We start from the raw sequence: 12,987 nt of genomic DNA, 5'->3' as shown, positions 1-12,987 counted from the left end.
TTCTTTGGGTCAGTCTTTACCTTCAGCCGACCTAATGGAGCCTGCTGTGGGATTGAGTAACCTTTCATATCCTTGGGACATAACTGAGAAGAAACTTGGTGTTTAATTCTAAGGCTTAATTTTCTTAGAGAAAATAGCCTTATAGCCTTCCCCTAGAGTTACAAAGTGAGATAATGCTCAAGGTGGAAATTGAAGACCCAAGGATCCACTGTTGGCAAAAATACCCTTTAACAGCTGTAGTTGTGCTTGCAATCCAAGGAGATTGGTTGGTCTTTCTTGCTGCCTGGCCATCTGTGCAGCCCAGAATTGGGCCGCTGGGGTTTTTCTATGGCCAGGGAATATTTCTGTTATTTTCTCCTTATTTCTCGGCAGCTGAGGCTGACATTGTTAGGAATGACCTTTTCTTAACTTCAATATTAGCTGAAGTGGGAGGCATTAAGAATACAGGACTAGAGGACATCGCCTGGATTCTTGGGCTGGTTTCCTGCTCCACCACACACCCCTATGGAAACCTTTCTGTCAGTTCATTTGGAGCAGAAGGCAGGGTGGGTGGCTTACACTCGGAAGCGCTGTGCTGGAATCTTGCCATATATCCCCATGTTGTACGTATGGGCACTAACAGAGGGACAGAGGACTTGCCCTGGAAAAGGGATGCAGAAACAAGCACCTGAAAGAGCAGAGTTTCCATGTGTTTCACCCTTCAAGGAAGGACAGGACAGAGCTGTAGCTGGTGGAGCTTCACTGACAAAAGGAGGGCTTGGGGAAGCTTTAGTGGCAAGCAAGTCATCTTGGGGTTGCCAGACTGAAACATTTTGAAATATAAGTGGATGTATTGTATGGATCAGTCTTTATAATGGTTTTGATCTCACTTTCTCAAAATTGGTCCTGTCCAGCAGTTGTAATATTTGCTGATTAAAACATGGATTGGGCTAACAAAGGCACTAGAGCAACCTAAAGTGAAGAGTAGCATGGGCATAAGGTAACTTCCTGAGCCAGACAAGGCTATGTGCTGATTTCAAATAAATAAAGGATTATTAAAACAACCAAAGAGCCAATATAAATTTTAGCTCACTGATAGAATTCAAGTAATGGGGGGGGGGGGAAGGGACCCCAGAATATGAAATTATTTCTAGTAGGATGCTGTTGTGAAACTAATGCTCATTAGTAACTTGACTAATGACCTGAAAGAAGGCATTAAACCAGAGGTGGTGAAGCTTTCAGAGGACCAAAGGAATAATTAAAGTGATAAATGATGGAAGAAGATGAAATGCACAGAGCAGTCCATAACTATTGGTGTGGTGCTTATTCATAAACAGTATTGCTGGCTGCACTGGAAGCAGCAGGACATGCATCTAGGAAAACAAATATAGTCTGTGATCTTCCAAGATGTTGGACTGTTCTCTGGAGGTTCTGGAGGAAACTTTGGAAAATCCACAGTGAATTAAGGGATTGAGAGATGACCAAGGAAATGAATGCTGCTTGCGTAATTCTTCATCTATGGAGATGGGCCATGCTAGGATGCATTAGCCTGTGTTCAGCAAAAAGGGAGGTGAAGTTTCTCCCCTGTATCACAGCAGTGAACCCATTGTGTGAAATCCGATTATACAACACTAAAAAGGACACCAAAGAATAGAAGGACTCGAGAAGGGAGAAACAAGGATGACTTGAAGCCTGGAAACACCGGCTGGTGCTACAAGATAACATGAAATCAAGACTTTGGTGCCTGAGCTCATTCCACGTGAGCATGGGCTGGTATTACCTATGTGGGAATGAGGCTTCTGACAGTAGAGGGCTCTTGAACCTAGCAGAAAACCTGCTGCTACCTAATGATGGAGCTGGAAATGAGATGCAGACCTTCACGGGAGGGCGTGATGATCAGAGCACATCTGGGTTCTCCAGCTCTCACTACTCCAAAGCTAGCTGAGATGCCTCAAAGAGAAGTTCGAGAGCAGACACATAGAGGAATGGGATGAGGTTGTTCCTGACCACTTGAGAAGCCAAGTGACGTGGTTATACCTGTCCCTTCAGGCTTTTAACATCTATGAATCATTGGGGAAAGCTGGCACCATGCTAGACTGCAGGGGAGGGTGGGAAGAGGAAGAAGAGACCTGGTGACCTGATTGGGACTTCAAAGCACATGGAAGCACAGAAGAGCTGCAGGAACTGGAGCTCTCTGCAGGCACAATGTTGTTCTGGGAAAACAAACGTGCAATTCCATGGGGCAGGACTGAAAAATCCCACTGGGAAATGCCAGTCCCATGGCACTGAATCCAGTGCTGAAGAACAACAGGATTTAATGCAGACCTCAATATAGGGTCTAGGTTAAAATCTTCTTTGATTTTACAACTTTTTTCTACCTGTCTACAAAACACTCTAAAATGCTTGGGTTGTTTTTTGTTTGTTTTGTTTTTTTTTTAAATCCCTTTCTTAAATGTAACTTTTTATTTTTCCTCCTGGGAATTTTCTTTTTTAAAGACATCAAAAAATGTCTCGGTGAGGAAACTCCACTGAGGTTATTACTAGTTCTGCTATCTCCTCACATCTACCTGGTTTGGCTGCCTGGGTTTAAGAAATCCTGAGGGTGTTTAATACAAACTTAGGGGGGGATACAAAGGAAGATAAACAAGGAGGTACAAAGGAAGGGAAATAGAATAGACATTGCCTGCCTCCAACTGCTGGTGCCTTATTGATCCGGGGTAAGGTGGAAGTAGGGGTACCAGCCTCACGGTATCCATCCCTTACTGGTAAGGGAAAAGGAGAACAAAGGTTGCAAAAAGTACATAAGAAAATAAATAAAACCCAGAGACAGTGCCAAATTGGATGTGGGTATTGCACAGGAGGATGGAGGTGGCCTTGTGGGTGTCAGGAAGAGCAAAGGGACTCTCTCAGTTGACTCTGTTAGTCTACTTTGTGCTATTAACGCTAAAGTGAGTAGCACAAAGTAAAAGGGGAAAGGCACACAGGACCCAAGATCAAGACTTTCTCAGCTGTAAACTGAAGCCACTCTGATTGTAAACAGCAGAAGACAAGAAAGACTCAGGGTCACCAGTGAATCATGTAATAACTAAGCACCTGCTGAGGCACAGAGGAGCAGACACACACAGTCCTGGAGGCATTTCTGGTAGCTGCAGATGTGCGTTGCTGTTGCTGTGCAAGATGCTGGTCAGACTTCACCTGTGGAAAAGAGCTGTGCTTAAGAAAGCTTAATTTGAAGTGCAGGTAAGAGCAAGCTTGTAGGATAGCCTGCAAGCTAGGGAGGGCTCGCAGTGCATGAGGGGACTGGTTTGGTTAGCTCAGCAAAGTGAAGTCTATACTCAAGGGAAATAAACAGCAGGGAGGAAGAACAGCTTGAGCAAAAGCTGCACTGGCACCGGCACAAGAGAACTCAAAGGGGCTGGGGCTTCACTTATGCCTTGGAACAGGAGGGTGTGAAATTGCTTTTAGCACACACACAGACACACACACACACAACTGCTAGAGTGATTCTGGATGTTCTTGTTACCTGTATGATGGTCACGGCTCCTGAATCCAGCTGATGTTTCAGTATCTATTGAACTCATTGCAACGTGAATACAATTGCACATTGCACAGGGAATTCCTACAAATGAACTCCTTTCCCTGGCAGAGCCTGCCACCAGCAGAGGAGGGAGGCACAAATCCAGACCCATTCCACTCTGCGCTGGCAGGGATGCTCCTGGAAAACTGCAGCAGTCCCAAAGAGAGACACCCAAAGGGTGGGTGGGTGTCTGAGGAACCACAAAAGAAAGCAAGTGGCATTTTCTGAGTATTGCAGCTAAGCAGTGACTGATACTAGGAAAAGGGATGAGGAAAGAAGAGCCCTGCAGATGGAGCAGGGACAGCTGTTGAGAGGATGGCAGGGAGGAAAAGGGGTCATAGAAGGAAAATGAGCAGCTATTCTAGGGCATAATCAGGAGACAAGAAGGATGTCAGTGATCTCAGCGATGCATTTGCAGCTGCTGACATGGACCGTGGGATTCTTCTGACTACCCTACAGAGCCAGGACCTCATCCCAGCAGGGCTGGTCCAGCCGTGGCAAGGGACAGGCACAACCCTCAGCAGCTGCTGTTGGCAGGGAGCCTTTGAGAGAAGGCATGGCCCCACGGGAAGCAGAGCAGGGCACACGTCCGTCTGTGTTCATTCATCCAACAGAGCAGACTGCCAGGTACCCGCCTTCCCCAGCAAACCTTCAGAGGGGAGGTGAGCCGATGCCTTTCCATGTGAAGCCCTGGGGGACCACACTGCCACATGGGCATCCCACAGAAGGGGAGCACGGCATCACCGTGACGTCTGCAGCACCCCAGCACGCACTCCTCAGCTGGCACTGGGGACCTGCGGGAGGATGCAGGCAGTGGGTATGTGTCCTGCTGCTGGGCAGAGGCAGGGCTGCCATCACCCCAGACCAGCCTGGGGAAAACCTCTGTCATGAGACACCCTCCTTCCCCAGCCAGCAGGGCCCAGCACAAAGGAGCCCTGGTAACATTTGACAGAGACTCTGGTACACACCAGCCCGTCCAGTCATCAAACATCAAACCCTCCCATGTGTCTCCTCTGGGGAGCAGGGGCAAGGGCAGCCTCAGCAACCCCAGTAACCAACACGCTGGCTCCCTGAGGGGAGCCTTGCTGAGGGCCGTTAAGAACAAAGCCCACCTCTCCCTCCAAAGGTCCCTCAGCACAAAGCACTGGAGGATGGGGAGACCTTGGGACCAGGGTGCTTGCCTACTGGGTACGCTTCCCCCACTCACCAAGTAGAGATGGGCATCGCAGCAGTGCATGGTGCCTGACACCCTCACCACAGAAGAAACTATGCCCCAGTAATGCAGTAAGAGGAAATTACCCTCATTACCCCAGCTAAGAATCCGTGGGTACCTCTTGGCACAGGATGGCCGGAGGCTGGCAAAAGTCAGACACCAGTGATGAACCCATTCAGGTTGTGTCCTGCTTCCTCCCTGTCCTCAATCCAGGTGTGCAAGCCAAATATCCAAAGAGGATGTTGCAATGAATCACTGCACAAGTCATGACACTTTCCATGCTAGGGCTGGCAGGCCTCCTGCTCTTCAAGCTGGGACCAACACTTCTCCATGCCTTTTCTTCTGCAATCCCCTAAACCTCATTCCTTGGCTTAGGTTGTCTTGTGTCCAGGTATTTCTATTCTGCTCTACTCAGGCTCTGCTTATCAGCCTTTTCTTTAGGATAAAACAGGGTTAAAACACAAAGATGTTTAAAATTAAAATGCAAACTAATAATAATAATGATGCTCAGTACTCAGCTCTCTCTTGCCATCTTCAAAGTGATTTATAAATGTTAACTAATGAATTAATCTTCACATCTCTGACTGAAATTCAGCATTACAGCTGAAGTGAGCAGGAAAACAAACTGTGGTTTTCAGATGAAGGGCAAAGGGAAACCTGTGCTCCTGCCCTCTGTTTGCCATCTGACAAAGCAATCTGCAGCAGTAGTTTCATCCTGCACTGCACACCTCTCTTTTATTTTTCAACCATACCAAAGGTCTGAAGGCATCTGATGTGCAACCTCCTGCTGCTTGCTTTTTTTCTTTTTTTCAATGGAGGTCTTAAAAGGTGTTCCCTTTGAAAAGTGAGCAAAATGGGAGAGCTGTGCAGATGCCCCTCAGTCAAGTACGTTTGATCCCAAACTCTTCTGAAATCCACAACACAACCAGCCTTGAGAGGGGCGAATAAGAAGATGGGAAGGGGGAGCAAGGCCAACGGCAGCACGTGGCAAATGCCACTACTGGAGAGTGGAGCTGAACCTCGGAGAGGAGCGCAAGCCAGATGCTGCAAAATGAGGTTATGGCAGACGGATGCAGCAGGTTCGTGCTGACTGTGGTTTAGCCGTGAAGAGCCTGGGGCTTCAGCACAGCCTAGGGCTGCTGTGGTGAGTCCCTGCAGGACCCCGTGTTGGTCCACACCGATTGCTCATGGGGTTTTGTACTCAGTGTGTGTACAGAGCTCAGGTACTGCTCTGCCTTCCCATGCACTGTGCAGGGCACTCACACAGCTGGCATGGAGATCTCAGTGCTGGCTCAGGGATGCTTCCAACTCTACTCCCAGCATTTGCAGCCCAGATTTAAACTGTGGATTCAGGGTATTTAAAAAGACCCTTCGTGCCCGATAGCCACAGTGCAATTAAAGAGAGCGAAGCCCAACAGGTCAGAGGAGAGCCACGGTGCTTGGGACAAAGAGCTGTTGTGGCTGTTCTTATTCAGCAACAGGACTCTTATGAGGCACAGACATCCTTCTCCGTTAATAGTAACTTCAACTCCCTGGTCCCTGTTATAGCCACCATTCCAGCCCAGCTCCCACTGGACCACAGCTGGTGGTTAGGACACATACTTTGTCCAGCTCCTTGGCTCCATCCCAAGCAGATTCTCCTCACTCCTTCACATCACACCTCAACAGCTTTGCAAGCAGCTCCTCTTTCAAAGGGTGTGACGTGCCAAACACTTGGCAGGTGCTTGGGGCTTGCCAGGTACCACCTCTTCTGCTGGCACTTGCCTTCCAAGGGAGTGCTAGAATCTGATGTGCATGGACCTTATTGCTTCTCACAATCACAAACACAGCAAGCACAGTGATTTTCTTCACTGAGAGAAACAGATGAAGGTGATGTGGTGCAGAGGGAGGAAGTCTCAACGTAATTTAAACAAAAGCTGGAAGTGTTGTCACAATCCCTTCCCTGCAACTTATGTACAACAGGACTCATCGAGTAGACTCTATTGCTGCCAATCAGTCAGACCGCTCTAGAAGGGTGTCCTGGGTTCAGCAGTAGCAGTCATGTTTCTCTTTCTTGGTAGCTGGTGCAGTGCTGTGTTTTGACTTTCGGCCTGGGAACAGAGCTGATAACAAGGATGTTTTGGTTTGGCCAAGGACTTTGTGAGCCTCATGCTCTGCCAGGGAGGAGGGGAAGCCGGGAGGAAGCAGAGACAGGACACCTGACCCAAACTGACCAAAGAGGTATTCCATACCACAGCACGTCATGCCCAGGATGTAACGGGGAGTTACCTGGAAGGGCTGGGAGACTGCAGGGGTGGAGGAGGTATCGGTCAGTGCTTGGTCGGGCTGGGGGGGGCAAGTTATCGGTTGGCTGGTGCTGAGGTGTTGTGTTCTCTTCCCTTGTTATTTCCTTCATCATTATTGGTGGTAGCAGCAGTGATTTGTGTTATACCTTAGTTACTAAACTGTTCTTATCTCAACCCGTGGGAGTTGCATTCTTTCAGATCCTCCTCTCCATCCCTCCAGGAGTAGGGGGAGGGAAAAAAAGGGGGGAGTGAGTGAACGAGTTGCCTGACTGGGTTCAAACCACGACAAAGGGTTAAGACAGCCCTGGCTCAGTTGCCCCCTTATGTGCTCCTGCAGCCAGATTTGCACCTCTCCACGGTATAGCTTTATGCTAGACCTCTCCCAATTGGCACTTCTCTGCAGAGGACTACAGCTAAAGCCTCGAACAGGTGAGTTGCTGTAGCTCTTAGAGACCTCAGCCAATAAGAGCAGCTACCCTGGGACAGCTTGGTATAGCCCTGCCCAGCAGAGCCAGCTGGTGAGTCCTGCCTTGTGGCTACACACACAGAAGGAAGCTGCTTCAAACCTGGATGAATTCATGGGTTCAGGTGACAGGGCTTCCCACCCAGCATCAGAGCTGTGACAGCAGCCTGGAATTAGTAAACAGCAATATTGCACAAATCAGCACTTGGGGGCGGTCGATATTGCGATGGCATCACACCCGGCTACCGCTGCAACAAGCACCATCTCACCCGCCTCCCCACAGCCTGAGCAAGGCTCCTACTGACACTGCCTCATCTCCAGCTCTCACCTGCCTGCACTGGGAGCTGACCCAGGGGGAAAACTCGGCCAGAGCAGTGAAACACAGAGTCAGGGAATCCATTTTAGCATTGGCACAAGGAAAGAGGCGGACCCAAGCAGGGGTGGGAGGCACCAGTGTACACGCTCACTGACCAGCGGCCTGACCCTTGTGTCTGACGCAGCTTCGAGCCAGTCTCAAGGATGTAGCCTCTGGATAACCTGCTGGGTTTCCTGGGCATCTCCCAGGAGCCACTTTCATTACAAGTTGTTTCAGCCAGGCTCCAGCATTGCCCAAAAGCAATCAACACCCAAACATCAATACTATTCAACCTCAGCCAGATGGCATGGACTCTGGTAGCTTTAACCCTACTGGCCAAGTCCTCACGTCACTTTTCATTTTCCCCTCAGTCTCAGCACTGTCCTCTGGGACTACCTGAAAAGCTGCATGTTCTTCTGACCATTCCTGGTGCAAATCAATCACCCAAGAAACTCTTTAAATAAAATTTATGATTCATTCCTGATTTATGGACTCTCATCCCAGCACAGCTACCCTGGCATTGCCCTTGGAAAAGGAAGTGAATGTTTTCAGGATATACCAACCAGAAACAGGACAGAGGCTTTCAATATCATGACTTAATTTTGGAACATCCAGAATCAGTATACAAGACAAAGGGACACCACTACAGGAGCAGAAGTTTGTACAGATATGTCCATAGAGCTATATTTTTATTGTTTTATATATATTTATAATATATTTATATATTTTTAAAAGAATCCCTTCAAAACCTACCCTCCCACCTAGCAAAACAAAGATTAAACAATCAAAGATGGCAGCTGCATCCTGGAGCAAAGTATCCCAGGGGTCTCAGAGCCAAAATGATTGCTGAGCACCAGCACACTCTTTCCAAGCTTCTGTGATGCCCTGTGGGTGCAACAGTGACTGACATGGTTTTATGGCTCTTTAAATTGACCTGTCAGAAGACAGGGAGAGAGAAAGAGAGAAACACATGGCCGAGGCGATGGGGGCTGGAGTGGTAGGGGAAACAGCAACACAAACAACTGGAAGCTTTGAATGTGAAATGCTGTGATGAAAAGGAGAGGTATGCTGCCTGGAAAGCCAGTAAAGAAGATAGGAAAGAGAACAAACATGCAGGAGAATTAGGTGGCAAGATGTATCTCAGAGAAGAGCTCAGAAGCATCACGCCTGGGACCTTTGTTACCCCTCCATCCCCCATCTCTCTTCCTCTCACCCTCCCAGTTGTGAAGGAAGATCCAACTAGTTTGATTTAGACCAAATCTTTGCGCTGCCCCGCAGCCTGTGGAGAGAGGAAAGAAAAATAACCAGGATGGACACTCAGGTTGATCTCCGACTTCCTTTTCTAAATGCACACAAAGAGCAAAAGGAGAACACAAGGAAGGCTTATGAACTCTGCTTCAGATCAAGAACTACATAGATTTCCCCTCAACTGAGAAGGAGAAAAGATCAGCTGGGACTACACCTCTGACCATCACTTGTCCAGAGAGCAGACCCCTGCAGTCAGCAGCCTCACTGCTCTGAAACACGGCTCCCCTCAGCTCACCTCCTGAGCACATACACACGCAGAGTGGCTCTGTTCATCTGCCCCCACTCCTCACCCTTTGGCTTTCGAAGTCTTCTTGCTGGCCTGGCGCTGGTTGGTGCCAGGGGCCGGCTCCCTGAGCTCTGTTAGGTGCTGTTCTGGGTCCTGGGATGTGGCTGCTGCAGCGGCGGCTGTTGTCACTTTAATGGTCTTCTTCAGGTTTGCCACCTGCAGCAATAGAGAAGCAAGAACCAAGGAATTTCCCAAGGTATTTAGTTTGTTTTGTTGTTGTGATTTTTTGTTTCAGTTTGTTGGGAAGTAGCTGGGGGTGAGGGAAGAGGACGGTTGGGTTGGTTTGTTTGGGTTTTTTTAAGCCAAGTTCTGGAGTTCCGAGCTGCAAGCTCAGGTCAAACAAAAGAGCTAACAGCTGCCCAGACCCCTGCACTGCAGAGGAATGTTACACCAATTCAGGACTCTTACTCAGGCATGGTGCCCCAGGCTGGTCTGGCCTAGGGAAAAGGTAATGCCTTACTTGAGCAAAGCCTGTAACAACCACAGGGTACTGGTTCCAGTTATTTTAAAGTGAGGGGCACTGGCTGCTCCCTCCTTGTCCCACTCACCTCACTCTCTATCTGCTGCTTCAGTGCCAGCTGCTGCTCTTTATGCTGGTTGGCCCGGCTAACCTGCTCCTCAATGCCCGACAAGACAACCTCACAGCCCTGGCACCTGCAGAGAAGATGTGGAACTGAAAAGGCCACGTAATTTACGGGGCACAGAAAGAGACGTGAAAGATGGCAGCTTTCAACTCTAGAGGCCAAAAAGACCAGAAGGTGTCAGCTACACCACTCAGGGAGGACACGGGAGCAAGAGTCCAATCTCATAATGTGTGTAGTGACGTTACTACCTGGGAGGGGGACAGACAACAAGGCGACACTAGCTTAGGAAATGCAGGCTCAGAAAGCCTCCTGCCAGCAGCCAGGACTGTGCAAAGGTTGCTGCAGTCTCATTACCCCTCTAGCCACAAACAGAGGAATCTGGAAAATTACTTTTGGAAAATTACTTTCCATTAGTGTGGGAAAGGCGACCAGGTAGGCCACCTACAACAGTACCCCCCAGCAACACACAGAGGACCCAGGGAAGCCACCAGCCACTCCTGCAACCATTTTTGGGTGTTAGTATTGGGGGCTTCCTCCTCACCACTCCTGCAATGTGCGGGTGATGGTGCTTAGCTCCTCCCTCCGGATGTCCCTCCCAATGCTGTAATCCACCTCCAGGCGCTGGTTCCGCTGATCCAAGCTCCCTCGCAGCACATCCGCATACACGGCCTCGATCACAAGGTCCTCCAGTTGCCGGACGTTCTTCAGCTGTAACTGCTCCAGCAGCACCGAGTAGGGGATGCACTGTGGAAACACGGTGGTAACTAGCATGAGGTCATCCAGTGGAAGGGGAAACTGGGGAAAAATAGGGCCACTACCTTGATCTTGGCAGCCAGAGTGACGACTGACAGGTGCCTTAGTTTGTTCTTCTGAGCCTCTGTCAAGGGAGGGAGGTTTGCTGCTTCAGCTATTGGCAGGGGAAAGAACAGGGTATAAGAATTTATGCCTCTTTATCCATTCCCAGTCCTTCACAGAAGGATCTGCACCATACCTGTTTCTTAAGGCATATGCACACCAATCCCCCAAGTGATGCTTCATCTTGCCAAACCATCCCCATTAATCCTCTGCTCAAAAGACCTTTTCTGAGCAGCCTTCCTCCCCTCAGCCTCAAGACATCCTCTCTACCTGTCCTGTGCCTTATTTATGTGGGTCTGCACATCCCAGAGGATCCCAGAGTCTTTCCGCTTGCCCCTCAAAAACGTCTTTGTCAAGACGTTCTTCGAAGCTCCGCACTCCGCTGGCAAACGCCAGCATTAATTACTGCCAGTGTTATTAATTACTACCCCAGTGGTCTGCACCCCAAGCCGCGGCCAGGCGTGTGCCGTAGCGCTGGAGGCACGGCCCTGGCCGCATAGGAGGCAGGTTGAGCGAGAGCCTACAAGGCCCCGTGGCTCTGGCACGGGTTCCGCACCGAAGGACCACCCCCCCCCGGGGCGGGGTGAATCGCGCTGTGCCCCCGCCGCCGCGGGGCCGGGCCGGGCCTCACCCAGGTAGTCCGCGTAGGTGCCGTAGGCGAAGATGGTCAGGAGGCGGAAGACGGGGGAGAACTCGCTGTCGGCCAACTGCGGGGACACACGGTCAGGCTCCGCCGCGCTCCGGGCCGGGCCGCGCGCAGGGCCCGGCGGGCCTGCCGCCCGGTGCGGGCCGCGCCGCGCCATGGGGCCTGCCCGGTCTCACCTCCCGGACGGCGGGCATGTCCAGCAGCTCCCCGAACACGTAGATGCCCGGGGCCTCCAGCACCTGGTGGATGAGGCTGGCGAGGGCGGCGCCGCGGGCCGCCTTGGCCAACAGCAGGAACTGCTCCTGGCTCTGCCCCGTCACCTTCCCCTCGGCCGCCATAGCGCTGTCGCCGCCCCCCGCGGGGCTCGGGCCTCGCCGCGGTCGCCCTCACGCAGGCCTCAGCCCCCGCCCCGCCACTACTGCTCTGTGGCACCGCAAGCGCAGAGAGGCCGCTTCCGGGTGCTAACGCTGCCCCGCCCCGCCTCCGACTGGCAGAGGCAGCGGCAGGACCCGCCTCCGCTGCTTCCCCATTGGCAGCCCAGAAGGACGAGTGGCGTGGTGGGCCCGGCGCTAGGACGCCCCCTTCCGGCCGGGGTGTGCGCCGCCGGCTGGAGCGGTGTGCGGCGGCCGCGTGTCCCAGCCCCGCGTTTGTGAGCCTGTCCGCACGTATTGGTGAATATCTGCTCTTTATCTGTCCTGTGCCAACATAACCGGTGAGGAAAGAGACACTAATGCATGGCACCATCTTTTGTCTGTTCCACTTGCACCACACCAGAATGAAGAGGTGCACCTTGCGTGTGTGCCTACACGGGCTTTGCTCTGCTTTCACACGGTTCAGATCTCGCTATTTTGGGCAGTGTTTTGGGAATATGTAAATGTAAAAGATCTTATGCTGCAAAGCACCGTACTTGGGTATTTAAACGATGCATTTCGTCAATCCCCGCATGCATCCCCGCCTCTACAGCATTCATTCTTATGGAAAAATTGCTTTACTACCTGCTGAATCATTAACCATCGCACTTGTCAAGAAATTCATCCCTGGTGCAGGCAGGGCATGGCCATAAAAAGATAGTTTAAACACTTCACAAGGATAGAAATGTTTATGGTGTATTTTAAGTATCTCTTCGTGGGCAAAAGACTTAGTGTAATGCGATCAAAGGCATCACCAAGGGCACGCTTCCTTCTGCTACGTGAAAGAGCTGTTTTTAGAATGATGGGACTAAAAAGTGGGGGTCATTTTGGGAAATAAAAACCCCTTCCTAGTTTTCCTTGTCTTGTGTAAATCATGCGGTAGGTGGAACTGAGTTGTGAGTGGGACTGGGAGGAGCGCAGTCACAAACACTCATTTTGATATGCAGTATTTAAACTGTTTGGCCAAGAGTTTCCAATCCAGCCCCAACCTCATGGCTTGCTCCTTTATAAATGAGCATTGCTTTT

General features: G+C 50.5%; 1 protein-coding gene across 3 annotated transcripts; it reads right to left on the bottom strand.

Annotated features, from left to right (window-relative positions):
• Positions 1 to 8,530: 8,530 nt before the first annotated feature.
• Positions 8,531 to 11,966, bottom strand: COPS7A (COP9 signalosome subunit 7A). 3 transcript variants are annotated; one of them, XM_062617644.1, is made up of 8 exons: positions 11,728 to 11,966; positions 11,537 to 11,612; positions 10,869 to 10,957; positions 10,592 to 10,794; positions 10,015 to 10,120; positions 9,471 to 9,622; positions 9,086 to 9,151; positions 8,531 to 8,806 (listed from the first exon to the last, which is right to left on the bottom strand). In XM_062617644.1, exons 1-7 carry the CDS (start codon positions 11,887 to 11,889, stop codon positions 9,112 to 9,114), a joined length of 828 nt encoding a protein of 275 aa, XP_062473628.1. In that variant the 5' UTR covers positions 11,890 to 11,966; the 3' UTR covers positions 8,531 to 8,806; positions 9,086 to 9,111. The 3 variants fall into 3 exon arrangements, with proteins under 3 accessions (XP_062473628.1, XP_062473636.1, XP_062473619.1); XM_062617652.1 differs by having other exon boundaries at positions 8,531 to 8,757; XM_062617635.1 differs by having other exon boundaries at positions 8,531 to 9,151.
• Positions 11,967 to 12,987: the final 1,021 nt, after the last annotated feature.

Source organism: Pezoporus occidentalis, unplaced genomic scaffold (genome assembly GCF_034315485.1).
Source record: "Pezoporus occidentalis ecotype Australia unplaced genomic scaffold, CSIRO_AGI_Poc_V1 ctg104, whole genome shotgun sequence".
NCBI lineage: Eukaryota > Metazoa > Chordata > Aves > Psittaciformes > Psittacidae > Pezoporus > Pezoporus occidentalis.
This window is presented reverse-complemented; position numbering and strand designations above follow the sequence as displayed.